The following is a 26939-nucleotide window of genomic DNA, read 5'->3' on the forward strand; positions in this document are numbered from 1 at the left end:
AGGTAGGCGAAGGCAGCCGAGCATAAGGTTACAGAGCGTCGCCTCAATAATACAAGACTCTTTTCAATAATGCAAGATTGTGTCACCATCCCCCTTAGTTTTATGTTTCATGTTCCTCAGCCCTACATTGTTGACCAGCCATGTAAACAACCTTGGTATTGTTCCAGAAAAGAAGTTGAACTCTGCTGCATAAAGCAAACATAGTGGGAGGATACACAGGTGGCAAGCTCGCTGTAGGCCATACCGCTATTCAACATTTGGTGGGCTCTTAAAAGAGCCGTTTGGAGCTTCGGAGCTGAAGACTGCAGCATGGTAAGCCTCACTCCATTTCCTCGATGCCCGAGAGGTCGTCATCTGCACTCCCACAGCTGTCGTCGTCTTCCTCCCCAAGGCTGATGATGATTGGCTCCACATGGTCACTGAACCCACGCGCCTCTCGGCACTTGTCCTCAATGCCAATGACGTGCTCAACAGCCTTGGCCCAGTTGCTTGGAGAAACATTCTCAGCTGCTCTGATGAGGAGCTTCCGCACACTGTCAATCTTGAAGTCAGTGTTCAGCCTAGCAACTTCACCTTTCATCTGCGCCCAGATCAGCTCGATGGGGTTGAACTCGCAGTGGTATGGTGGCAACCTCAGAACGACGCACCCAGCCTTTTCTGCCATGACATCAACCCTGAACTTCACAAACTGGTCTTTCACTGGCGCCACCAGTTCAAGAAGCTGCTTCTTTGTCATCGTTGCATCACACGGGATACCTTTTGATGTCAGCCAGGCTAGTATGTCAGGCTTGCGTGAGGACATGGTCGGGACAGTCTCCAGCCGCCTGGAATAGTAGGACGCGTTGTCCATGACGACAACACTACCCTGGGGCAGCTTAGGGAGAACAGAGTCAAACCAAGCCTCGAAATGCTTGCCGTCCATTTCCTCGTGATAGTCTCCCGACTTCGTTCCTTTGAAGACGGACAGACAGCCGCCAACAAAGCCCTCCTCGTTGCCGATGTGGGTGACTATCAGCCGCGCTCCTCTTCCGGATGGCTGTTTGAGCCCAGTCGTCAAACCATGCAGGAAAGCGTCCTCAGACGTTTTCACTGTATCGTCCCTCCAAGCCTTCGTCACGGTGTGGCCAGCGTTTACCCAAGTTTCGTCTGTGTAGAACAATTTGCGGTGCTGCTGCCTGTACTCAGCGACCTGATGAAGGTACCGCTGCCGCCAAATCAGCACGTCCTGACGCTCGATCATCATCGAGTTTCGTTCGCGTTTCTCGAAGACGAAGCCGATGTCATTCAGGAGGCGGCGGATGGTCCACGTTCAAAGGCTGGGAAGATGCTCACTCCTCCGAAATTCTTCCGCAATCTTCTGTGCAGTAGGAGGCTCGTTTCGCCGGAAGAGGTCGTGCACAATGTTTCTCAGCGCGCACAAAGTGAAGCTGTCATACATCGCAGTGCGGCGTTTGCGGTTTTCGCTTCCGGGCCTTTTCCGTGAAGGTGTTGTCAGCTTCCCGTCCGTCGCCTTCGCTTTGGATTTGATGTCCAAAATCTTCCGAAAACTGACACCGGTGTACTTACTTGTCTTGCGGCAAGTCTCTTCCACGCCAACGTGCTGGTGCTCCCCTCGCAGCTTCATGTAGACGTTCAAAACTGTCTGCTGAACGTGGCTACAAAGAACAATGCCGCTGCAGTTCTTCCTGTACAGATGCTTCGGCGTTGAAGGGCTCTGAGGGGGCGGTGAACTCGCCCCAGACCGCAAACGCGACGAAGAATCTGGAGTCGAAGAAACAGTAACAAATGCGGCTGCAGGTGGTACTGCGTAGTCATGCTCCGCCAAAAAATCGACCTCGTACGAGACGTCCATGTTGGAGAATGAGATGGTGTAAAATGTGGGGACAAAAATACAATGCGTAAAGCAAAGAGGCCACTATACGCTAACACATCGTAATTTAAAAGCTAGTGAATAATGCATTCTTGTGTAAAATACAACACGTAAGCCATAAAAAGTAAACTGAACTTTGTTATTTTTTTCTTAATAATGTTTTGTTTTGTCCTTTTTGCACCGGGTTTTGACTGGGAATGTCATTTTTTTTATAATATGTTTACGTTTTGATACACGGTAGTTGTGGTAATGTATCTCACATTGAAATTTCAAAATCCCAAGAGCATTAAGTTTACTTGTTTTGTTTTGGGGGGTTCTTTTATTTTGTGCTTCCAAAAACATTCGCAGTAACGCACTCTTTGCGCCGAGCGGAGGAACAGCCGGTTGCGGTGATGAGGCGCGAGGTGCCGTTCTTAAGTTGTAACCGGGTATAGCACATCCAGATGACAAGGTTCCGCTGTCTCACCCTTCTAAAGACGCTCCTCTCCTTTTTCGCTCACTTCCGACTCATGGCCGGCTTACAGGGGCGGCGTCGTCTGCCGCTCTAGCCTTCCGTGGCCGACACTGCGGCTGCGTTCGGGACGCCGTCCCCGCGAATTCCAGGTAATGGCTGGCAGAAACTCAGGTTTCACTCTTTGTAGAGCCACTTGTGTGAATTCAGATGACATCGCATGCGCAGTTGTTGGGGGTGTCATTTAAAGCTTTGTTTTCCAACCACCTTTACAGCGTGGATTGGAGCCATTTTCTTTTTCCACAGCCAAAAGGAGCTTTCCGAGTGAGACATGCTTAGTTTTTGACACCTCGCTCCGCCTTAACATCAAGCCATGGAGCATGGTCGCCGGTGCTGTTGCTGCATAGTTCCTCTCCGGTTCTCAAAGCATGAAACCGGTTGCGTTCGTAAATAAACGCAACCACGACTCGTACTCCTCGCTCCAGATCTGGCAGTTTTGCTTTATCTCGGTCTATACCGGAGACCGCCGTGACGTCAGCCACTCGATCAACATTTCTGATCACACGCATCGTGGCCGTTTCATCCAGACCCCAGCCAGTTGTTTTGGGAGAGCTTGGTATTAACCAGCAGTAGACACAGCACCAAAATCGCCTTGCCGCACAATTAAAACCAATTTTATTGCGATGTTTTGTTGCCTTTTATCCAAACCAAATCCGACTCGCGGTACTGGTTCCCCGCCGAAACCAAACGCCGCTCCGCCCCCCGGCGAGCTGCGTCGGCGTACCTGCCCAGAGGGAAGGAGGCGAACCTCTTTCGCGCCTCTGGGAAGGTGATGTTTTCGGTTATCTTAAGGTTGATGATTTTTTTTTTCAAGATGAAACTTTTCACAAGCGCGAGAGTATGCTGCGTGTGGATCCTGGCAATTCGGGCAGGTGAAGTTGGTTGCAGTGCAGTTGTCCGATAGATGATCGTGCTGGGCGCATTTGGCACATGTTGTTCTGCCTCGACAGGAGTTGGCACCATGCCCGAACCTCTGGCACTTGAAACAGCGCCTCGGGTTCGGGATGTACGGCCGGACAGAACAACGGATGAAACCTGCGTTGACATGCTCGGGCAGTGTGCAGCGGTCGGAAGTCAGGATCAGATGTTTGGTGGCTATTTCTTTGTTCTCTCTCCTGATGACGATGCGCCTTACTGCTGTCACGCCTTGGTCTTTTAGGCCTTCGAGCAGATCAGTCTCTGTCTCGGTTAGGAGATCTGCCTCAGAGATCACACCTTGAGCACTGTTGAGGCTGCGGTGGGGTGTGACCCTGATCTCCAGATCTGCTATGCGGGTTTGTTTCAGGAGGATTGTAGATTGCTGCTGAGTTTTAACTTCAACTAGCACTTCACCAGTTCTGAGCTTTTTGGCGTCATATGTTTTGCCGATGATACCTTCAAGGTATTTAGAAACAAGAAATACAGATTGAGACGAAACCGGCTTTGATTTTTCCACAGATTCAATGATCAAAAAACGAGGGTAGTTATCTGGCTTTGGGAGCGAGATAGAAGGCAAAGAAGGAAAAGATACTTCGGTGCGGCCCCTTTTAGGGGGCCGATCACGGTTGGGGGGGGGGGGGGGGTTTGAAAATACCATATGGCATAGTATAAAAGCAGGAAGACGGGAGTACTTTCTCCTTTGACCTTACCCTGGTAGTCAAAGAGGTCCCGGAGCTCCCTGCCTGGTAGACAGGCAAGGAGCCCATCGGCCGGAGCTTGACCAAGGCTCCGACGGCCGCCGTTCGTGGTTTCTAACCCTCCACCTATAAACACATCGCCACGGTTCGATCCAGCTTATGTTTGGGGGCTCGGGGTCCGCGGTATCGCCAGTACCGTCACCAAGATTTCTCAAGGTGCCCCGTGCGGGGCAACAAACGAAGTTAAGGCCGTACCTCTGAGCCATCGCTGCGCACCTGGAGCGGACCTTAAGCAATAAGCGCCACCGTACCGAAATGCTGCCTACTTGCGTGCGTGCACTGAACTCTTCACACGCTGGCTGGAAATAACCCCTAGCTAGGTTGTCATGGCACAAGAAACCAGATCCCCATTTGTCAGTGAATGGGGTCCCATCTGGGCTTGTTGCAAGGGTGACGCAACTGCAGCTTTTAGAGAAAAATATTCTTGCTATGGATGCGGACATTACATACACGATCATGCGCGACTATTCTGGTCTTGGAAGCAACTTCCATGATAATCTATGTTGTTTCATCGCCCTTCTACTTCTTCCCTTTGGCTTATTAAACGTTTTGCCACCACCACCACCTGGTATTCGCATTTTTTGCCTGTGCTTGACCGGGAATTTTTTCTGCACCTTTTTAATATCACGATAATATTCTCGGTAGAGTTTTTGCCGATTGCCCTCGCTTTTCGAAAACTCAGTGAGGACCATTAAAAAGGGCTAAAGGCGACGAATTCACTGCCAGTCTCCTTAACTCTATATTCCCAAATCTTCACTGGTCTTCTCCGAACGCTCACGGAGCTCGTAGTAGCATACATGTATGCGAGAAATCCACCTTGTGTGGGATCGAGGATACAGGGGTATCTACCTTATTGAAGCCGCTGATTATCTGGCAGGCGTAGCGCTGTATGGCCCACTTGTTTATGCTGTGCCCCGCATAGACCAAGTTGCTGCATCTCGGTTTCGAAGGTACAGTTCGCTGGACAGCTTCCAACCAGAAAGAATCTCCGGCTAAGGTGATATTGAGCACCTCCGGTACTCATGGAAGTGTGACGTTGCGCAGTCTCGATTGTGCGAGGTCACACAGGCCGCCTTTCGCTGCCGAGTACCTCACTTGAACTTCTACCTTCACCACACACACATTGCGCAGGATGGAAAGTTGGGCGAGTTGGTGTTGCGACATGGTGACTAAACAGCGCAGAAGACGAAACACAGAGAAGAGCAAAAAACAGGACGAGCGCTGACTATCAACTGGGGTTTATTGGAAAAGAAACATATTTATATACAAGGTCACAAGTAAAAAGCGCGTGCACTCCGTTGGTATCACCTCAGACAATCAGAAAAAGAGTGAACAAGCAGAATCAAAACCTTTATCGGCAATCAAGAAAAGCTACTTCTTTCTCTTGCAAACATACTGAGGCATGACTAATGCAAGCGTCACCGAGCTTTGTTATGTGTGAAGCCTCTATTATTTCACGTTTACGCTGATTAGAATGATTAAAAAGAATGACAGTTTTATCAAGTATGGGCTCGCATGAAGGCGTGGAGCATGACCGACAGTGTTCTGACATGTGGGACGTCGGCGTTCCCTTCAACGAATTGAAGTGTTCTCTTAAACGTACATTAATACAACGGCCCGTCTGGCCGACGTATACCCGTCCACATGATAACGGTATTTGGTAAACAACACAAATACAACAAGTGAGGCCATAGTAAACTTGTGAAAAAACTATAAGTCAGGCCATAGTAAACTTGTGAAAAACTCTATAGCGTTCTCTAGCCTACGTTCTGCCCTGTTTAAATCATGTGTGCACTCTATGGGCGCCAGTTTTAAGGAACAGGTAAAAAAACTTACGGAGGCGGGTTTTCCAAACTGTGCCTTGGCCTCAGCGTGTAATAAACTGGTCAAAGTAGTAAAAGGGTGTGAAAAGCCCGCCACTCAGAGGGAACCAGATCAACGAAAAAAGTATGCTGTTGTTCCGTATATTCACCGGACCACCCATAGGTTGAAGAAGATAGCGTCTAGATATGGGGTGCAGGTTGCCATATCTGCCCCAAATAAACTTGGTAGAGTGTGTGCTTTAGTTAACCGAAAGAAGCAAGGTTCCGGCGCCAATAACTACAAAGATTGCTCGGTTAAACACAATAATAAGTATGTCACTTGTTGTATTTGTGTTGTTTACCAAATACCGTTATCATGTGGACGGGTATACGTCGGCCAGACGGGCCGTTGTATTAATGTACGTTTAAGAGAACACTTCAATTCGTTGAAGGGAACGCCGACGTCCCACATGTCAGAACACTGTCGGTCATGCTCCACGCCTTCATGCGAGCCCATACTTGATAAAACTGTCATTCTTTTTAATCATTCTAATCAGCGTAAACGTGAAATAATAGAGGCTTCACACATAACAAAGCTCGGTGACGCTTGCATTAGTCATGCCTCAGTATGTTTGCAAGAGAAAGAAGTAGCTTTTCTTGATTGCCGATAAAGGTTTTGATTCTGCTTGTTCACTCTTTTTCTGATTGTCTGAGGTGATACCAACGGAGTGCACGCGCTTTTTACTTGTGACCTTGTATATAAATATGTTTCTTTTCCAATAAACCCCAGTTGATAGTCAGCGCTCGTCCTGTTTTTTGCTCTTCTCTGTGTTTCGTCTTCTGCGCTGTTTAGTCACCATGACACATTGCGCCTTCGGCCCTGTGCGTTTTTTGTCAAGGGGAGGAAACAATTGACCATTTCTTCCTGCCTATTCGGCGGTTCTCCTTCCTCCGAAATTGATACGTGGAGGACCCCTCCTCAACTCGGTCTTTTTTGCCTGTTTCTAACTTACTGGATTTCAGGCACAATAGGTTTCCTTCACGAATCCGTAACGCTTTCATTTCCGAAGCAAGTCGATGACCCTGCTAATAAAACCGATCACTTGCTTTTTTCTCCGATCAAAGAAACATATATCGGGCGTGCGATTTGGTGATTGTTTTGCGTCCTTTAATAGCGCTTATTTTGTTTATTTGACGCAATGCTTCATCTCCTCGCTAGTATACATGTACTCTGCCGTTCGTAAATCGTGCCGCGTAAAATGTTACGCACAGACCATTTAGTTTGCGATAATACAAAACGAAATTTCCACTCGTTTTTATGGCGGTGCCAGGGCAGCAGTGTCAGCTGTGTCGGCTGCGCAATTCTTGGGTTCGTTTGCATGCTCCTGCTGAAGCAACCTTTTGCAGTTACGTCAGGCTATAGGATGAGCAGAGTTCCGTGTTTATGCTACTCGTGAACTTTCCTTTGTCGACCGCACGCAGGAAGAAAGAACGGTAATCGGCGTCAGGAAGTTAGACCACCCGACCTGGCGATACTGTCCCATGCCGCGACGACCGCGACAGCTCGCTGAAAAGAAAGCCGATAAATCGGCTTGTTTGAGCGGATATTATTTTTTTACCCTCTACAACTACTTTAAGGGCTATTTCATACAGTATGCAGTCATTTAAACCCATCACGAAGCGAATAAACTAAGTACAACCAAGTTTCACTCTGCCTTGATTGAAAACGCGTGGAGGGAGGCGAGGGTCGTCTGCTTTTGTACTACCCAGAGGCGTCGGCCACTAGGGGCGCTGCATGTTGCCAAAACTCCAGCGCAGGAGGCTTATCAGCAGCCTGTGTAGAGCATCTCTTACGTGTTCCTGTAAACTTCAGTGAGGCTATAGGTTTCCCAAGCCAGTGAACTCACACAAACTGGCTTTCCTACTGGTGTAACCGACATTGTTTCAGAATTTCTTGACTCTGACATGAACATTAAGCCGAAACTCCACCTAACCCAGCAACAAAGGAAAACAAAGCTGGTATAACGTATTTACACCGGGGCTCACACTACGTGGAAACAGAAATGAAGGTATTTTTCACCTCTTTAAAACATTGCCAGCTTTCAAACTGGGTAATAAAGGCGCAGTACACATAAAAAAAAAACGCTTGAAAACTTGTCGAATGATGCATAAAATGCTGCAAGTTCCTGTGTTGCGCATACGATGGTGTATAGCCCAAGAAGGCAGACGCATTACTGATCGCCGGCGCGAACATTCCAATGTTAGGCGTACTGCGGAGTCATGATAAGCGAATTGCAAAAGTCGGGCTCACAGTTTTGTTCGAGCAGTAAAAATTAATTATATCGCACAGGAACGAAAGAACTCGCAAAGTTTCATAGCGTGCAACCTTTTCAACCGGTCGACATGGGCGGGAGCGCTTAATTCTTGGCACTACTAGAAAAAGCCATCTGATATCTGTAACAGCCCAGCAATGCGTGGATTTGTAAGGCCTTCCCTGAAACAAGCCATTTCGTTATTTGTGCATAGAACTGTTGGTCTTCTGCCCTGTCAGTGTGCTATTTCAGAAAGTTTGATTTCCTTTCCGAGCACCATACAACGAGAAGTTATAAGTACAACTAATGTTGCGTCGTTGATTACTTTGCAAAGTTTTGGGCAGCGCTTGGTGAGAAACTAGGTCTGATGGGACCGTTAATAAAAAGGTGCACAACGCTCAAGTGGAGCGAAAAATCGTAACATTGAAGGAAATTAGCGGCAACAATTTCTAAGCCTGCGTTCTGCCTTGCAATTTCTGACTGAAAAAGAACTACCAACCTGACTTCAGATGCTTCCTAACACGGCATAGGTCAAGATTTTTAAGCACAAGTGCAAGTTAATACAAAAATCTGATGCCTTTGCTTCACAGGTAGTGACATAATGTAGAAAACTGTCCTTAGTTTAAAAAGAAGACATGTTGGGGTATTTTGCTTGCAAAAAATACCAAATGTACGGAAGAAAGGTCTTCCTCAGCAAAGTAATAGGAGTAGTAATCACAGTAATAATCACTACCCAGTAATATGAACATCCCAAAAGGTGCCGAAACACCAAGAATATTAAACAAGCATATATCTTACACCACTTCATTGTATGAAAAGCTTAATGTTTCTTCGTTTGCATTTAAGAAACCCCGAAATTCAAACATCGTTTCGTTGTGTTCTTTTTTGCATGGTTGGGCTAATCGCCTGTGGTCGGTGATTACATGCCTGTATAATACATGCCTGTAAGTACATGTATTACATACATGTACTACACACATGTGTAGTACATGTGTGTAGTACAGTGTGTGTACTGCACATGTGTGTAGTACAGTGTGCGTACTGCACATGTGTGTTGTTCATTCTCAGTGTATTTATGTTTATTTTTATCTTTGATGTTCTTTTCTTGGAATACATTGTGTGAGGGAACATGAATTGACAGATTGCTGGCGATAAAACTAGGTCAATTTCGTTTTTTTTTTTCAATTCAGTTCTTGCGTTTTTGAGGTATCTGCGTGACAGTGGTGTATTTGGAGATATCACTAGTGTTTTTGTGTTTCTTTTCAGTTATTTTTTGTTGCCTGTGCTTTGTTTCTTTTGTCATTCGTTTGTTTGTTGTAAGGGCTTACGAGGGTAGCCTTTGTGATCTCATTACTTGAAGTTTTTCGTGTACCGTTTTTATTTGCTGCAGGAAAAGACGGCTGACAAATTTGGAGCCAAATAAGCAGATGATTTTCTAATTTGCTGACATTGCCTTCGGCATGGTTGTGTTTCCTGTGTCTTGGAATTGCTGTTTATTACCATTATTCACAATTACACTACTATCATGATAAATGACTTACATGCACCAACTACGCATTCTTGTGCAGATACAAGTCATTACACTCTTCGCCTAGGTACACTAGCAAAAGAATGTTTTCCCTCTATGAGGCTTTCCTGGAAAATCCCCGGTGCAGCAGCGTTTCTTCTTTTGGCTATGTAAATACCATTTGCAGCTACCATTGATTCCGGGAATGCAGCTTGTCCTAGGCAATACAGTAGAGACCTCCATTCACCAGACATGACACGGGCAAACACGCGAAGCACGCGGAAGTCTATGGCGCAGCTGCATTTCCTTCGCGCTAGGGCGAGGGGAATCAACTGCTGAAGTCTCGCACAAAGACAGTGACAGTTCCTTGATGTGCGTCATCAAATTTGTTAGGAATACTACGCCGAATACCGAGGAAGTACTACGCCGTTTACACAACGGCCCCATGGTACTTGACAAGCAAAATTCATTAGCCTTACTGGCCGTCTTTGCAGAAAATGTGCCTTAACATAAACAAACGACCCCTTGAAAATAAGCCCTGTTTCTTATGTCTGAACTTATGATGGCAAACTCTACGTGGATGCATCGCTTATTTTCCCCTTCTGTTAACAGGGTAAATAAAACCTTTTAATAAAAGTGACTTTCCATTTTAATGCAAAAACAGTATGCACCCAGTTATTGCATATTTGGCACCCGGTGTAGGTGTAACAAAGATGGTCTGAAAAATGATGGACAATGCGAACAAAGTAAAACCGGAGAAAATGCAGTTTCATCGATTTTACCAAGTTTTTAGAGTGTCTTCGCTTTTACTACGCCCCTGATATGCAAGCTTATAGAGCGCATGGTTTCCAATCCAAAGCAGCATCACTTAGAGTATATCGAACCGTGGTTCCATTCCTCACAAACCGGCTTTAGACCTCATCTTGGATATGTGAAAGGCCTTTGAAAACATTAAGCATTAAGCGATACTAGAAGAGTTGCGAAATTCTTACCCAAGCCAGTGCTCAAAATTGAATTTGGATTCGGAGCTTCGTGTACCAACGACCAGTGCAACCGCAGCATCGGCACCTGGATGGACCCCCCGGACCTATTTCTTGGATAGGTGCGTGCCCCAGAGGTTTATCCTGGGACCAATGTTGTTCAATTGCCATGACGAGAGTTACGCGATCGCTACAGAAGGACGCGGCGGCTAGGTTTGCAATCTATGCCGACGATATAACTACTTGGACCGAATCGCAGGACTTCGACTGCGTCACATCAATGATCACGGAACTCCAAGCCGCTTTCCACAGCCTTACGGACACTTTCCGCACTCTGGGGCTTGCCTTAGCGCCAGACAAAACAATATTTCTTGTTGCCCATAGGAGCAAGAGGTTACCTTCCTAGTTCCATCAGGTGGTATAAATATCGGACATTCGTATTCCATCGGAAACCGTTAGGATCAGGCTTCGCGGAATCCCGCTAGACAACAGGAACAACGCCAAACAATGAATAAATCAACTGAAGTCAAGCTGGAAACTGATGGTACACTTAGTGTCGCGCATGTCGAATAAGTATGGGGTGCATCTCAAATGGTAACACCAACGCTGGCAAGGACGGTGTCAGTGGGCCGATTATGTTATGGAGCTTCGGTGTACGACGACCTCCGACATTCTATATCGAGCGGATCGCCGCACATTAACTGGGCTGCCTCGACTCACCCGTACAGTGGCGCTTGAAGATTCTGTGGATCTGCCACCGCTGACCGAACTAATTGAAGCAACCATCGCCCAGAACTTTGCTTGACGTGAACTCACAAACCAAGGCCTAGCTCTTCTGGCCAGCCACAACAGGAGACAACTGGATCCTGCCACGTTGCCCGCTGTATCTCCACCGCCCTGGGAATGCACGACTCAGGTCGTAATGTCTCAGAAGAACAACAAACGGAGAAAGCACCCCCATGCCCGACAAGAGGCTCAACGACGACTCCATATGAGCAAACACTCTGGGGAAATTGACATCTGAACTGATGCCAGTATTCGTGAAGGACGCATCGGTGTAGCAAGGAGATCACCAGAGGCACCACACCTGAATGGCACGGCAGTGCTCGAGATGAACACCTGTTCACCCCTTGAAGCGGAGCTACGAGGTGTACAGGGCGTATTGGACCGTTTACGTACTCTGCGAATACATCTCATACGGCATGCACATTGACCGATTGCCATGACGTCATGCAAGAACTCCGAAAACCATATTCAGACCACCCTACAGCCAACATCATTACGCTCTCCCTTTACATCTTTTGCGAAATGGCGTCACTATACGCCTGGCGTGGACACCAGGTCACACGGATTTCCGGTCGGGGAACCAAGCATCACACGATGCTGCCAGAGAGAGCGCTTCATTATCTGCCTCCCCTTCTGCCGTCGTGCCTTGCATTAACCGACCCCTGGAACCAACCGGATGCTAGGCGTGTTCAACGCCAGATTACCATTTTAGGTGAAACCCCAAAAAGGATATCTGCCACAGAGGCTTCAAATACCCAGGGTTTCCGTGGATATTCATTAAAAGCATCGCCAAGAGTGCCTACACGTCCTCTGTTACGAGGAAATGGTGCCATCCGAATGGCCACCAACCCCCGTATTGCCCTTAGTACCAACAAAACGTATCGGCTGACCACCACCTCACGTGGGTGTGCCGCCATTTCGCGCTTCAAAGACAGCACTTGTTCCGTCACGTCCCTACAGACACGGACACTCCACACCCTCCAAATGACAACATCGATTTTCTTCAAGCACTAGAAAATCATGGCATACAGAGTGGCATTCCAAGATTAGTGTAGCCTGGGGGAGAATACCCATCGTAAGTTGAGCCTTATTAACATCATGGGCGCAAAATGAGTGTTCAAAGAAGGGACATTCAATTGTGCGACGAACACCTTTGCTACCCCCTCCCTTCACTTCCCATTCCCCCATGCACGGCCTCCGGGCCTCCCCTGGTTTCTTCGCTTTTACACTGGTAGCCAAAACATAGGCAACGGGGCAGTGCCATTGCTTCTCTGCGGGACTAACTCCGCTACCACAACCGTTGCTCCTCGTCGAGAACAAATGGGCGGAAACGAACGGTTGCTCCGTTCGAATACCCCCTACCAAAAAATAACCAGGGGCGGCAAAAAAGATGCCCACTGAGCGATAATTGAACCACCGCCACTTTTTACACGAAACTAACGCGGTAGCGCTTGACCACAATGCCAGAAGCCTTTCGTTGGCAAAAGGCGGGTACCCAAGTGAAATACGTTCGGTACTCTGCACTCGGAGCCATTGCGTTCATCGCTGGCGTCAGAATTCGCACTCGGCATTTCTAGCCTCGACTGCAAATAAACACTCATAAACATGGGTTCAGCGCGGGAAAGAAACGACAACCAATCGCCCTTGTGACGACAGGAGTCTGGGTGGTATAACGACTGACCTGCTTCGGCAAAAATTAACAAAGCCTAAGTAGTTGCCGAACGTTTGCAACCCTTTCAAAATGTCTGTGGTGTCGTATGCGCAAGCGCATATTCGTGAAAGAACAGTGTAACAGTGCTCATGTTCCTGCGCGGATAAAAAGAAATTAGGCTTTTTGTAACCGGACTTATGCACCTAAGCGTTGGTAGAGGAGACTGGAAAATGCAGCTGGGCCTTACGGCTGCTGGAGCAGTGTTATAACTTTTGTATGAAAGGCATTTGTGTCCCGTGTAATTAAAGCTAACGGCAGGGTGCGTAGCTGTACTAAACCTTTTCTATTTGCACTGTTGTTATATGCGATTCTCGTTTGCTACAAATGCGTGTATTCACTACGCCTATGACTAAGGTTTGCTATTTTGTACTAACCGGCGTCTCACTCTGCCATGCGCACGGAATCTTTCGTTGGCCTGTATTATAACTGGCAAAATCGGCGTGACACACCGCATAAATATCACTAAAAAACGTTTTATAAAACGTCGCCGCTCTTTGCCACGACCGACTTCCTGAGTTAGCTCAGGCACTTTTTATTTTTTAAATTAGGACTTGCTCTTATAGCGCTATTTAAAAGAACTTCTGCTTGCAACTACGTTCTCTTGAAAATTGTGAGACTGTCAACAGACCTATTCGCTAGATTGCATAGCAGCGGCGCCATTTCACGTTAGCGGGGTACTTCTCAGCAAATTCAGCACTTCGTCCTCCCGTTTGTCTCTAAATCGGTGGGGACCAACATTTACCCTGCGAAATATGAACACAGGCACACGCGTCCCCACAGTTACTCCACTTGAGCAACGGTCACTCGTGAAGACTAACGACTGTATTTACACTTTTTCCCTTCTGTCTGTCTAAGTCTAGAATTAAGCAGGTCTCGGATAACAAAGCGCGTTCTACCGAGGGCGATTGAAGCCCGATTCTACTGTGCAATACGATTCTACTGTCACCACGCCCCCGCTCGGCCATCGCCCATCGGAGGTCGAAGAATACCTCTCCAACACCAGCCGTGGACCAGCCCGTTTCAACCGATCGCCGTCACCCTACCTATACCAGTCGCCCAACCGCCGTAGCAATACTCATTTCACACGGGGACGGTCCCCCAGCCCACTCGGGGGAAACTAAAAGCAGCAACTTCTGGAGGTGAAATTGCACAACGGCGGAAAAATAGAAAACCACCAAACAACGCAAGGGCGCGCCGAAGACCGTGATTCACGACATGCCCTCATCCCGATGACCCGATCGAGTCCTGACGAGACTCCCGAACACGACGACAGCTACACGGCGCGACGCGTACCCAACGTGCCCGAGAGTGCCGCTGAGAAGACGACAACAACGACGTACAGTGCCCGATCGTCAACACGCACAAGCCGAGATGCGACGCCCCGACGCACCCGGAACTCGAGGAAGGCGGCGTCCGACGTCCAGTTGTCCATTGACGGCTTTCACGTAGTCATCCTCATCGACACGGGAGCCGACTACGCGGTAATGAGCGGGTCATTCGCGTCTAAGCTGAAGAAAGTTACGACAAGATGGACGGTCCGCATATACGCACAGCAGGAGGCCGCCTCGTGACGCCAAGTGGAACGTGCACAGCGCGCGTCACCATAGACTGCACGACGTACTCAGCGGCGTTCGTCATTTTGCCTAACTACTCCCGCGACGTAATTCTCGGAATGGACTTTTTGACGGACAACGGCGCAATAATCGATCTGCAGACGAAGTCGATAAATTTTTCCCCCGATCACTCCATGACACCGGAAGCGAACCCCGCACACCGTGCAGCTGTAAGGATCGCCGATGATCACGTCACCCTGCCACCCCGCGCAAGCTTGATGATCACCGTGTACTGTGAAGGTGCTGCTCCCGACGTCGACGCTATCGTGGAGAGTGAGCAAAGGTTTCTTCTCGACCGCGGTGTGTCTGTCGCAAGAGGCGTTGCGCGGTTTAAGCAGCGTAAATCCCTCGTTTTGGTCACAAATTTCACAGAGGAGTACCAGCATTTAAACAAGGGCGCTTCAATTGCGTTCCTCGAAGAAACGCAACAAGCAAGTGACGTGATCGCAGTCGCCTACTTTAAACGCGCACCCGACTAAACCTTCAAGCTTCCGCATCTCTTCGAAGTGATTTCGGCGCTACCGCAAGAAGAAAGGAACAAGTTATTGGCTTTGCTGCGTAGCTACAGCGAGTGTTTTTCGCCGAACGCAAAGTTACGTCAGACTCCTCTGACGAAGCACCGGATAATAACCGAGGATAGAGCCCGACCTACCTGACAGTCACCGTACCGCGTCTCTTCACACGAGCGCGAAGCCATCCGGACTCAAGTCGACGACATGCTCAACGACGACATTATACAGCCATGGAAAAGTCCGTGGGCTGCGCCGGTCGTACTCGTGAAGAAAAAAGACGGCACACTGAGGTTCTGCGTTGACTACCGGTGATTGAACAAGGTCACCAAAAAGGACGTGTATCCGCTGCCACGAATCGACGACGCCCTCGACCACCTCTGCCATGCGAAGTACTTCTCATTGATGGATCTGAAGACAGGCTACTGGCAAATTGAAGTGGACGAGAGAGACCGAGAGAAGACTGCATTTATAACCCCAGACGGCCTATACGAGTTCAAGGGGATGCCGTTTAAGCTATGCACGGCACCAGCAACGTTCCAAAGTGTCATGGACACTGTGCTAGCTGGCCTGAAGTGGCACACCTGCCTCGCATACCTCGACGACGTTGTGGTAATCTCCCAGACTTTCGAAGAACACCTTACAAGGTTGCAGTCTGTGCTCGAGGCCATCCGTACGTCGGTGTTAACGCTGAAGCCTGAAAAGTGCCGCTTCGCGTACGAGGAACTCAAGTTTTTGGGCCATGTCCTCAACGCCGCGGGAGTCCTGCCTGACCCGGCGAAAACTTCAGCCATAGCGAACTTCCCAAGGCCAAAAGATAAGAAGGGCGCGCGCAGATTTCTCGGACTGTGCGCATACTACCGGCGCTTCGTCGCAAACTTCTCACGCATTGCAGAGCCACTCACATGCTTGACGAAAGTTAGCACCCCTTTCAGCTGGGAAAATAGCCAAGAACAGCCTTCTGCGAGCTACAAAAATGCCTGCAAAGCCCGCCTGTGCTCGCACATTTCGACGAAAACGCCGAAATGGAAATGCACACGGACGACAGTGATATAGGCTTGGGTGCCGTCCTCGTCCAAAAGCAAAGCGGGTGCGAAAAAGTAATCGCCTATGCCAGCCGTGGTCTGTCCAAGGAGGAAAAATTGAAAAGGGTGAATATTCGAGGAGAAAATTTATGGTAGCACGCCGTAACATATCAGTTATGTCAGCTCTTCAATCGCGTCTTGAATCATTAGAACTCACTAAGGGTACGGTGACCGAAACATCCCCCTCGGGAGGGGCACGATAAAATGCAGAGCATTTCCGCGGGGGGCACGCCTGCAAGTCGTATGGATTACGTATTGGTTGTTGTTGTTGTAATTGTTGTCTTCCAGCGTAGACATTGTTGATGAAGTCGATATTGAAACGTGAAACGTGCCGTGAACCCCCTGCCGGGGCTATGACGCAACGTGGAGCGGCTATGACGCAACGTGGCGCGGCTATGACGCAACACAATCCAACACAATCCACTTTAATCCAATCCAATCCAAATCCAAACCAATCCAATCCAAGCCAAGCCAATCCAAGCCAATCCAATCGAATCCAATTCAATGCCTCTCGCGAGAAAGTGTTATAGCGCCGACATCGCGCCACCACATGAACGCGTGATGTTGACGTCACGATCACGCCACAGATGTTAGCGACCGGAGCGCGCGCGAACGACATATGCGGTTTAAGCGCGAACCGACCGCGGCGAGAGATCGCGATGCGAGCGCCCCCACCTGTTCTTGCGCTCGAACCGACTGTTGCTCAGCACGTACCCAACGCGGCGAGAGAGGGTGTTGCGCACGTCCCCACCTGTTATGCGCCCGAACCGAACGTGGCGAGAGTGGGTGTTGCGAGCGGAGAGAAGGCGAGGAGGACGCGGTGGAGAGGGCGCACCTGTGGCCGACGGTTGAATGAGTCAAGGATATAAGGCGCGTTCGTAAGCTTCCATTCTGTGTCGGCTTTGTGGCGCAGTGGGTAGAGCACCATGTACCTTGGGTTCCGTCCGCAGAGTCGTGGGATCGAAACCTGGCGCCGGTAAGTATTATTTTTTTATATAGTGTAGGGGGAGCGATGCGGACTATGGACGTCAACGGGGGTGACATGGTGAGTTACTGAAATGCTCTGCATTTAAAAAAAAACTACTCAGCCTCTGAGGAAGAATGTCTCGCGATTATATGGGCCATTTCAAAATTCTGCCCGTACGTGTATGGAAGACCCTTTAAGGTTGTGACATACCACCATGTGCTGTGTTGGCTCGCCAATTTCAAGGAACCCTCAGACCGTCTTGGTAGGTGGAGCTTGCGCCTGCAAGAATTCGACGTTACAGTAGTCTATAAATCCGGGAGGAAACACTCCGACGCCGACTGCCTGTCCCGCGCCCCTGTCGACCCACAGCCACAAGACTCCGATGAAGACAGCGCGTTCTTCGGGGTCGTTGCGGAAACCGACCTAGCCGCCCAGCAGCGTGCCGACCCCGAGTTACGCGGAATGATCGACTACCTCGAAGGTCGCAACGTCGCCGTTCCTAGGACCTTCAAGCGGAACTTACCAGCATTCAGCCTGAAAAACTCCGTCCTCGTGAAGAATTTCAGCCCCGGAACCAGAACGAATTATCTTCTTTTCATTCCCACAGACCTTCGTGGCGAAATTCTGGAAGCATGCCACGACGACCCGTCTTCTGGACATCTCGGCACAGCTCGCGGTATTGAAAAAATCAAGACGCAGTACTTCTGGACCGGCCTTGCATCCGATGTCACCCACTACGTCCGGAACTGCCGTGACTGCGAGCGACGAAAGCCGCCACCGACGAGACCCGCCGTACTTCTGCAGCAGATCGCCGTCCCATCAAGGCCCTTCCAACAGATTGGAATGGACCTTCTGGTCCCGTTCCCTACGTCACGATCCGAGAACAAGTGGATTGTCGTAGCAACAGACTACATGACGCGCTATGCGGAGACCGCCGCTCTTCCCAGGGGGACTGCACAAGAAGTCGCCAAGTTTTTTATAAAGAAAGCTGTGATGCGACATGCAGCCCCTGAATTCCTCATCACGGACCGCGGAACGGCATTTACTGCGGAGCTCATGCAAGGAATCTTACGCTACAGCAACACGGATCACCGAAGAACGACGGCGTACCACCCCCAAACGAACGGACAAACGGAACGTTTAAACACGACGATTGCGGATATGCTGTCCATTTTCGTCGACGTTGAACATAAGACCTGGGACGAAGTGCTCGCGTATGTCACGTTTGCGTACAACACGGCTATCCAAGAAACCACACAGATGACACCGTTCGAGCTTGTCTACGTAAGACGGCCGACTACAGTGCTTATCGAATATTCACCCTTTTCAAAGAATTGAAAAGGGTGAATATTCGAGAAGAAAATTTATGGCACCACGCCGTAACAAATCAGTTATGTCAGCTCTTCAATCGCGTCTTGACGCATTAGAACTCACTAAGGGCACGGTGACCGAAACATCCCCCTCGCGAGGGGCACGATCAAATGCAGAGCATTTCCGCGGTGGACGCGCCTGCAAGTCGTATGGATTACGTATTGGTTGTTGTTGTTGTAATTGTTGTCTTCCAGCGTAGACATTGTCGATGAAGTCGATGGTGAAACGTGAAACGTGCCGTGAACCCCCTGCCGCGGCTATGACGCAACGTGGAGTGGCTATGACGCAACGTGGCGCGGCTATGACGCAACACAATCCAACACAATCCACTTTAATCCAATCTAAATCCAAACCAATCCAATCCAAGCCAAGCCAATTCAAGCCAATCCAATCGAATCCAATCCAATGCCCCTCGCGAGAGAGTGTTATAGCGCCGACATCGCGCCATATGTGGTTTAAGCGCGAACCGACCGCGGCGAGAGAGCGCGATGCGAGCGCCCCCACCTGTTCTTGCGCGCGAACCGACTGTTGCTCAGCGCGAACCCAACGCGGCGAGAGAGGGTGTTGCGCACGTCCCCACCTGTTGTGCGCCCGAACCGAACGTGACGAGAGAGGGTGTTGCGAGCGGAGAGAAGGCGAGGAGGACGCGGGGGAGAGGGCGCACCTGTGGCCGACGGTTGTATGAGTCAAGGATATAAGGCGCGTTCGTAAGCTTCCATTCTGTGTCAGCGTTGTGGCGCAGTGGGTAGAGCACCATGTACCTTGCGTTCCGCCCGCAGAGTCGTGGGATCGAAACCTGGCGCCGGTAAGTATTATTTTTTTATATAGTGTAGGGGGAGCGATGCGGACTATAGACGTCTACGCGGGTGACATCGTGAGTTACTGAAATGCTCTGCATTTAATTAAAAGTGCCCCCGTCGCATGCCCCCGCGCAAGGGACACGAGTAAATGCAGAGCATTCGGGGTGGTCACGTGGCGTGGGTTGTGGTAGTTGGCGGTGGTAGTTGTAGTTGTTGTTGTCGTACGGGTGCGTCGACGGCGCTTGAAGGCCAAGTACGACGAAATGCACGAGGCGTTGGAGCACGGGGAGTTTGCGAGCTTGGACGAGTTCCTGCGCGCCTTCCACGTGTGGTCCGGGGAGGAGTACTGGGAGATTCTGTGGGTTGGCGCGTCGCGTCCGTGCGTGCTTCACGCCAGGACCCCCGCCGAGAAGCGCGTGAACGTGTTCAACCCGTGGATCGGAAGGGTTCTTGACTCCAACATGGACCTGCAGATCATCCTCGACCACTACGCGTGCGCGGCGTACGTCGGGGACTACGTCAACAAGGCCGACCGCGGCATCTCGTTCTCGTAACGCGAGGTCCGCCGCTCGCCGCTGACGCTTCGAAGCCGTGTCTCACTTTTGATTCGATGGATCCGCAGCTCGACGCTGACGACTGGCGGCGGCCTCTCGTTCTCGACGCTCGGGATCGGCCGCTCGACGCTGACGCTTCGCCGCTGCCTTAGCGCGGGCAGTAGAGGGAGAGGAGGCAGCACCTTCTGCTGCAACGCCTCTTTCAGCGCCGGAGCACGCGCATGCGCGCCCGCACCTGTTGTTGAGAGCGGACAACGCCGAGGGACGACGGGTGACAGTGCGAGTTAAAGAAATGCTCTGCACTTAAAAGCCTGCAGAGCAGACGCCGGAGTATTCGATCGCCGACGCTCGCCTGCGTATAGGTCACTTTGCTGACTGCGGCTTCGCCGCCTGTGTATGCTTTGAGTTGTTAGGGAGCCATTTTTTATCTGTTTCCAAACAATCTGTAAATATTTATCCAATAAACTTGTTTTCCTTCAAAACCACTGCGTCGTCTTTGGCATCGTGACAATATTGATGGGGGAAAAATGATACCTCCTAACACTGGACTTCCAGGAACACATCAATATTCGGCCATTGTTTCTGGGCTACGAGCCGGTCTTGGATGATTTCAGAGTGACAGCCCCTCTCGTATACACACATGGTTGGTGTTTAAGAGGCGATTTATGGGGCTGTTTGACACAAAGAACCTCCTACACATTTTAAAATTCAAGCGTAATCTTCTTACTCGTGCTGTCATTGCAAATTTATTTCCCGTAAACACTAAATTTCAAAGATCGATAAGCATCATGACTTCCTTAAATAGTTCTAGTCATAGCCAATCGGCCCATTGCACATCATGTTGGGTTGTCTTCTGCGTTGCTTTAGTTTTCTTCTCGGTAATACTTGTTCTGGTTTACGGACTGATCATTCATTGAGGCTGCGATGGAATGTGATCGGCGTCGCTTTTCTGGATGTGGCAGCCTGTAGAAATGCACAGAAATGTGTCGTTTACTTCTAGCAGTCTCAACTTGCTATAAGAAACATATGCATGCTTGGTAACAGGGCATTTGCATGCAAAAAATGAGCTAATGCAAAAAAAGTTTTGGTGTAAAATAATTTGAAGAAGAATAGCGGGCGTGGGCTGAGCGTTGCCACTAAATATAACCACATGGAAAAAATTCTTATGATAAGTTTTGTTATACCCCAAACATTCATTGGTACTGTAGGACATAGCTCATCGAGCTTCCAATCAAACCGTCCGAATTGAGTGATCACCATCAGGCGTTTTAAATTCATCACACAAGTTGTACGTATATGCGGGTAGTTTGGCGCAATAATTTGAATGAACGTTGAAACACTAAACCTGGCTTGCAATAGTACGAGAAACCGGCCGGCCGTGTTTGCTTTAGCTGGCGTTTGTTACATTAGGCCAATGCTATCTTTATAGTTTTATTTATTGTAAGTAACACCTTTATATTGCTTGTGCTAATAATGAAACCCAATCCGCATCATTTTTTCGAAGCCTCATTCAATGGCCTGTGGACGTGTATTTGTGTAGCATTAAAAGGTAGTAGTCGATTCCGGATATGTCGGAGCCGAAAATATCGAAATATTTTATATATAGAATAGTACAAGTCTCCCCTATGAAATTCAATGCAAAAGTATAGCGCTTGCTGTCTCATGTGCTCCCTCAGAATGTTCCACATGTGGGATTAGTATTGTACTTACGGTCTGCAGTGTGGCTTACTAACGCAAACCTTGTATGTTTTCTTACAATTGTTTTTTTTCTTTCTTCAACCTTTCAAAGAGTGTGCAATGTTGTATTTTATATCGATTATTTGTCCCCCCTACTATAATGCCCAACGGGCGAAGTAGGTATGCAAATAAATAAATAAAAATTGTACACGTGTATCGAACTATATTTCATCGTCACATTCCATATATCGAACGCCGCGCCGCAAGTGCCCCTACAAGTGCGCTTCTCGTTGTAGGGAGTGATGACTTCTTGCGCGTCTTGTCGCTCAGATGGCCTTCACCGCAGCTCGATACGTTGGATGTAGTAGCATGGGGCTAGCCTCATGACAACGAGAGCACAGGGTGTGATTGAACGCGAAAGGGGAAGGGTATAACGGAAAAATGACGGGAGGCGCTTTAAAATAGCGGCGCTTCTGCTGGCATCGAGCCCTGTGCAGGATGGCGGGTGTTTCTTTTGCTTGCGGCGGCGTGTCTTCAGGATTGTGGTAGCGGAAAAAAGGAAAGATTTGGATTTAGTGTCGAAAACAGAAATATTTAGATAGGTCGACGCCGGTAAAAAATACACATCGGTTGCAGAGGTATTTCAAATTCGGAAATTCTCGCAGTACGTTTGATCACGATACTGCGCAGCAAGATGGCTTAAGGCGAAGCCATCTCAAACCGGCCATTTTGGGGCGTGCCATGTGTGTGTTTCTGCATCTGGCTCATCAAAGCAGCTACATTGCAGCACCAGGTGACATCATTGAGTGCCGCAGAGTGAATTAGACAGATGTTAGGACTCCCATGCGCAATTCCGGATGCAGCAACAGCACTTAGATTGCAAGTGTTTATGACAACGTGCAGGCTGTGACAGACAGAATCGAGGCGGCTATCTAGGCGGGGCTTACCCAAGAAACGGACCTTATCAGTGACTCCATAGAACTGTGCAATCGACTATGGCAACCGAGCATGCAATATCATTGAGCGTAATTCTCTGCCATGGCGGCGAACTGGAGGGCACCCGACTTTCTCTTTGGAAAGACGTTAGTACGGTTAAAGACAGTTTTATGAACATAATGAAGCAGAACATAAAGTAAGCGAAGAGCATGGACTTCTTTCCTGCTAAATAAAGTGAGGTGGTCATGGCGCCGTTTTGTATTTTTTAGGATCAAAACGGGAAGCTAGCGCTTCTTCGGATCTCGTAAAGCTATCACTGATGTGCGGAGATTTCAGATGAGCTTCAGATGGGCATATTTTATATGTCGAATTATCTATATCGAACAACTTTGCGATTCTCTTGGAGTTTGATATATCCAAGATTCACTGTACACTACAGTATAGAATGTCGAGAATATGATATCTAAAAGCACCCTGAAAAAGTAATATTATGACTATCGTCACCAAAGTACCAACGCTAAAAAGGGTTGTGGAGCCACTAACAATTGTTTTATCTACTTGGATAAACCATGGTTTAAGCTTGCAATGGCAACTATCAATGTTGGTGACATGCAAAGTTATGGCAAAGACTATGATATATATATATATATATATATATATATATATATATATATATATGTCCCGCCGGTAGCGTAGTGGTCATCGCCCCAGACCGGTATTCTGGAGGTCGTTCGGATCCCACACGGCGGGCATTTTTTCTCCCCTTTCTTTGTTTGTTTCCAAATTCTTTGAGGTTTCTTTGACTGCCAACCCTTATTTCTGTCATTTCAACGAGCCCCTCATTTCCTATTCTGATTCCCTACACGCATAGCGAGGGCCTATGTTCTGACAGTCTTGGTGCCACAAGAAGCTTATTTAAGAAGGTTCAACGCTGGTCGACCAGACACTCGAGTGACGCCCCGGGGGTCAAAATGAAGGTACCCTTTACCCCGAGTAGTGCGCGTGTCGCTGGCTACCACCCCAAAGCGCAGGAACAAAAAATACCTTAACATAAATAGCCCAGAAGGTGGAGAGGAAAATAGCCCCGCCAGTAGCGTAGTGGTCATCGCACCAGACCGGTATTCTCCAGGTCGTGAGCTCGAATCCCAACCGGAGGCATTTTTTCTCCAGTATCTTCTATCTTTCTTTCCAAATTCTTTATCTTTTTCAATGACCTACCACATCCTCCCCTTTGCTTTCCGAGGTCTTCTTGACTGCCAACAATTATTTCTGTCTTATTTCAACGAGACCGACATTTCCAATTCTGATTCGCTACGTGCATAGCGAGGGCCTCTGTTCTGGCAGTCTTGGTGCCATAGGAAGCTTAAGAGGGTTCAACGCTGGTCGACAAGTCTCGACATTTCGTAGACACTCGAGTCACGGCCGGGGGGTTAAAATGAAGGTCCCCTTCATCCCGAGTTGTCCGAGTGGCGCTGGCTACCACCTCCAAGCGCAGGAAACAAAAATACCTTTACATAAATACCCCAGAAAGAGGGGGGGAAAATAGCCCCGCCGGTAGCGCAGTGGTCATCGCACCAGAACGGTATTCTGGATGTCGCTGGTTTGGATCCCACCCGGCGGGCATTTTTTCTCCGCTTTCTTTCTCTTTCCAAATTCTTTATCTGTTTCAATGACCTACCACATCGTCCTGTTTGCTTCCGAAGTTTTCTTGACTACCAAACCTCATTTCTCTCGCTCTCTCTCTTTCTCTACACACCCACCCACACACACACACACACATATATATATATATATATATATATATATATATATATATATATATATATATATATAAATATCCTGTAATTGCCCTGTAATTGGCTCAACTCCCAGAACGGGCCCATAAACGGGCTATAGAATGCCTTGTTCGCACTTTCCGAACACATGCCTGGACACTCGCTTTAAATCAACGGATATTCGATCCCTTTGCACGTGTTGGCGTTTTCAAGCTGACGGTTAGCGGTGGCATGTATATTGCCTTCCCTCCTTTGTCCCACAACCCCACTTTCGGGCGCTGTTGAGCTTTTCGCGTTTCCGACATGTCCCTACCATCACTACCACTCGAATTCCTGTTCAATGCTCTTCCTTCACCCCTTTCCTTTTTTTCTATTGTTCTTTTTTCAACTACGTTGGCGTCTCTCTCGCTTTTTTGTTCAAATGTGTTCATTCTTCTAATCAGGAATTCACGTATGTTTGTGTGTGGTATCGTTGGCCATTCATGGACCCGCTTTCTACTTTCGACATGTATGCGCTCTTCCGAAGCCATCATTCCCGATGAAGAGTTGTCTCAAGTCGAAACGTCGAATTAAACCCTCCCCCTGTTGCTGTTACCGAGGTTTCTTTGTGTTCACCACGCCTTTGTCCCCATCGCCAGCATGCCAGTGATATATATAACCTTCGGAGCAGCGGTGCTGAGCCCTGAACAAGCAACCGCCAAAATTGACTTCCCATTTTAGACACTGGAAACTCTGCTCTTTTAACCCTGCCTAGGAACTTCCAAAATGCTAGAAAATTGTCAGAAAAACGCATTCGCTTTAAAGTGGACGTCACCTCACTCACCCACTATTTAAATGAATCTGCTGTTCCGAAAGGTGTCATGTTAAAATTAGAACCCGCTACGTCTGAATTGTCCCCTCATAACCAAGCCAGATGGAAATATGTCCTAACTTCTGCATCCCAAGAATTAACCAGTATTGTTTTAGATCACTACAAATCGGAAGTTAAATCTGTGCATGATCAAGAATCGAAATTGGTGCCTCTTCTCACAAACATGAATCTGATTCCCAAGCAGTCGTTAAACTCAAGAAAAAGTCTTCAATAGCCACGATGAAGTCTAAAAAAATGTCTCGTGACATGGTCCCTCCTCCGAAGCAATTTGAATTACCGCCTCCTATGCCGTCATCCTCCAAAATGACCGAGAAGAGTGACTTCCCCACTAGTAACTTAGTGAACTTGTCAAGTGTTGTGCTGACAGAGATTGAAGTTCGCACACTATCCAAAGGCCTAAGTTTTTGTCCAGGAACGGGAGGTTTCAGCGAATTCAGGCTTCTTAAAGATTTAGATAATTTCGCTCGCAACATGATATTGCGTGAATTCTTTCATGGGCACCCTAACACGGACAACGCCGGCACTTTCCCCAGCTCCAAGCGCTGGACGCCACCGCCTCTGCGCGATAAATGTCTAGATCTATATATTAAAGCAGTACAACATGACGTGCTTGAAGCCTATAAAAAGCAGACGCCTTTTCGACCCAGCCTTTCAATTAAAGAGAAAGAATCACTGGAGAAGTTGGTATGTCGCCACGAACTTGTAATCAAGCCCGCTGATTAAGGTGCAGCAATAGTGATAATGAATCGAGATGTTTACATCAAAGAAGCAGACCGACAATTATCCGACACATACTTTTGCAAAATTCTTCAATCTGATCCAACTTTTGAATATAAAGAAATTGTGAAGGAAAACCTCGAAGCACTACTGGAGGCCAAAGAAATAGACAAAACTAGGGTGTGTTCTCTGATACCACTCAGACCAATAGCAGGCTGGTTCTACCTTTTGCCCAAAATTCACAAGGCACATGTCCCTGGTCTCCCAATCGTATCTGGCATAGGCACGGTTACAGAAAATATTTCCCTCTATGTCGACAACTTAATCAACAGAATTCCCCCTAACTTTCCTTCATACATACGAGATACCAACCACTTCCTCTCCGAAATATTAGACCTTGAGATTCCCAATGGCTGTCTGCTTGTCACCATGGACGTCACGTCACTGTATACCAATATTCCCCACTCTGATGGAATATAAGCTGTGATCCACGCTTACAGTGAATCGCGGGAGCCTAAGCCAGTTGATAATTCCACATTGGCCTTATTACTGAGATTAATTCTTGAGCTAAACAATTTCGAGTTTAATGGGAAACACTATGTTCAAGTCAGTGGTACATCCATGGGCATAAGGATAGGGCCAAATTATGCAAATATTTTCATGGCAGTTTTCGAGGAGGAGTTTCTTGCAAGCGTCGAATTGAAGCCACTTTTTTACAAGCGCTTCATCGATGATGTCTTTTTGATTTGGTCACAGAGAGAATCCAGTCTCCTAAGATTTATAGCCGAGTTTAACGCGGTGCACCCTAACATTTCTTTCGCACACCAATTTTCCGCTACCAGCATCAGCTTCCTCGACGTGACGGTATCTGTCTCGCAGAACAAATTAGAGACCATCCTTTACCGAAAA

The 26939-nt window shown here is 48.3% G+C and overlaps 1 protein-coding gene across 1 annotated transcript in view; it reads right to left on the reverse strand.

The window, feature by feature from the left end:
* Window positions 1-319: 319 nt before the first annotated feature.
* LOC144166831 (annexin A6-like) overlaps window positions 320-26939 on the reverse strand; it is a 95228-nt gene continuing 68608 nt past the window's right edge. The window contains exon 10 of the mRNA XM_077696317.1: window positions 320-475. Within this exon, the coding sequence (XP_077552443.1) occupies window positions 320-475 (156 nt within the window). The remainder of the gene's footprint in view (window positions 476-26939) is intronic.

This window comes from Haemaphysalis longicornis, unplaced genomic scaffold, assembly GCF_048455015.1.
Source record: "Haemaphysalis longicornis isolate Haplotype H1 unplaced genomic scaffold, Haemaphysalis longicornis Haplotype H1 scaffold_19, whole genome shotgun sequence".
In the NCBI taxonomy this organism is placed as follows: domain Eukaryota; kingdom Metazoa; phylum Arthropoda; class Arachnida; order Ixodida; family Ixodidae; genus Haemaphysalis; species Haemaphysalis longicornis.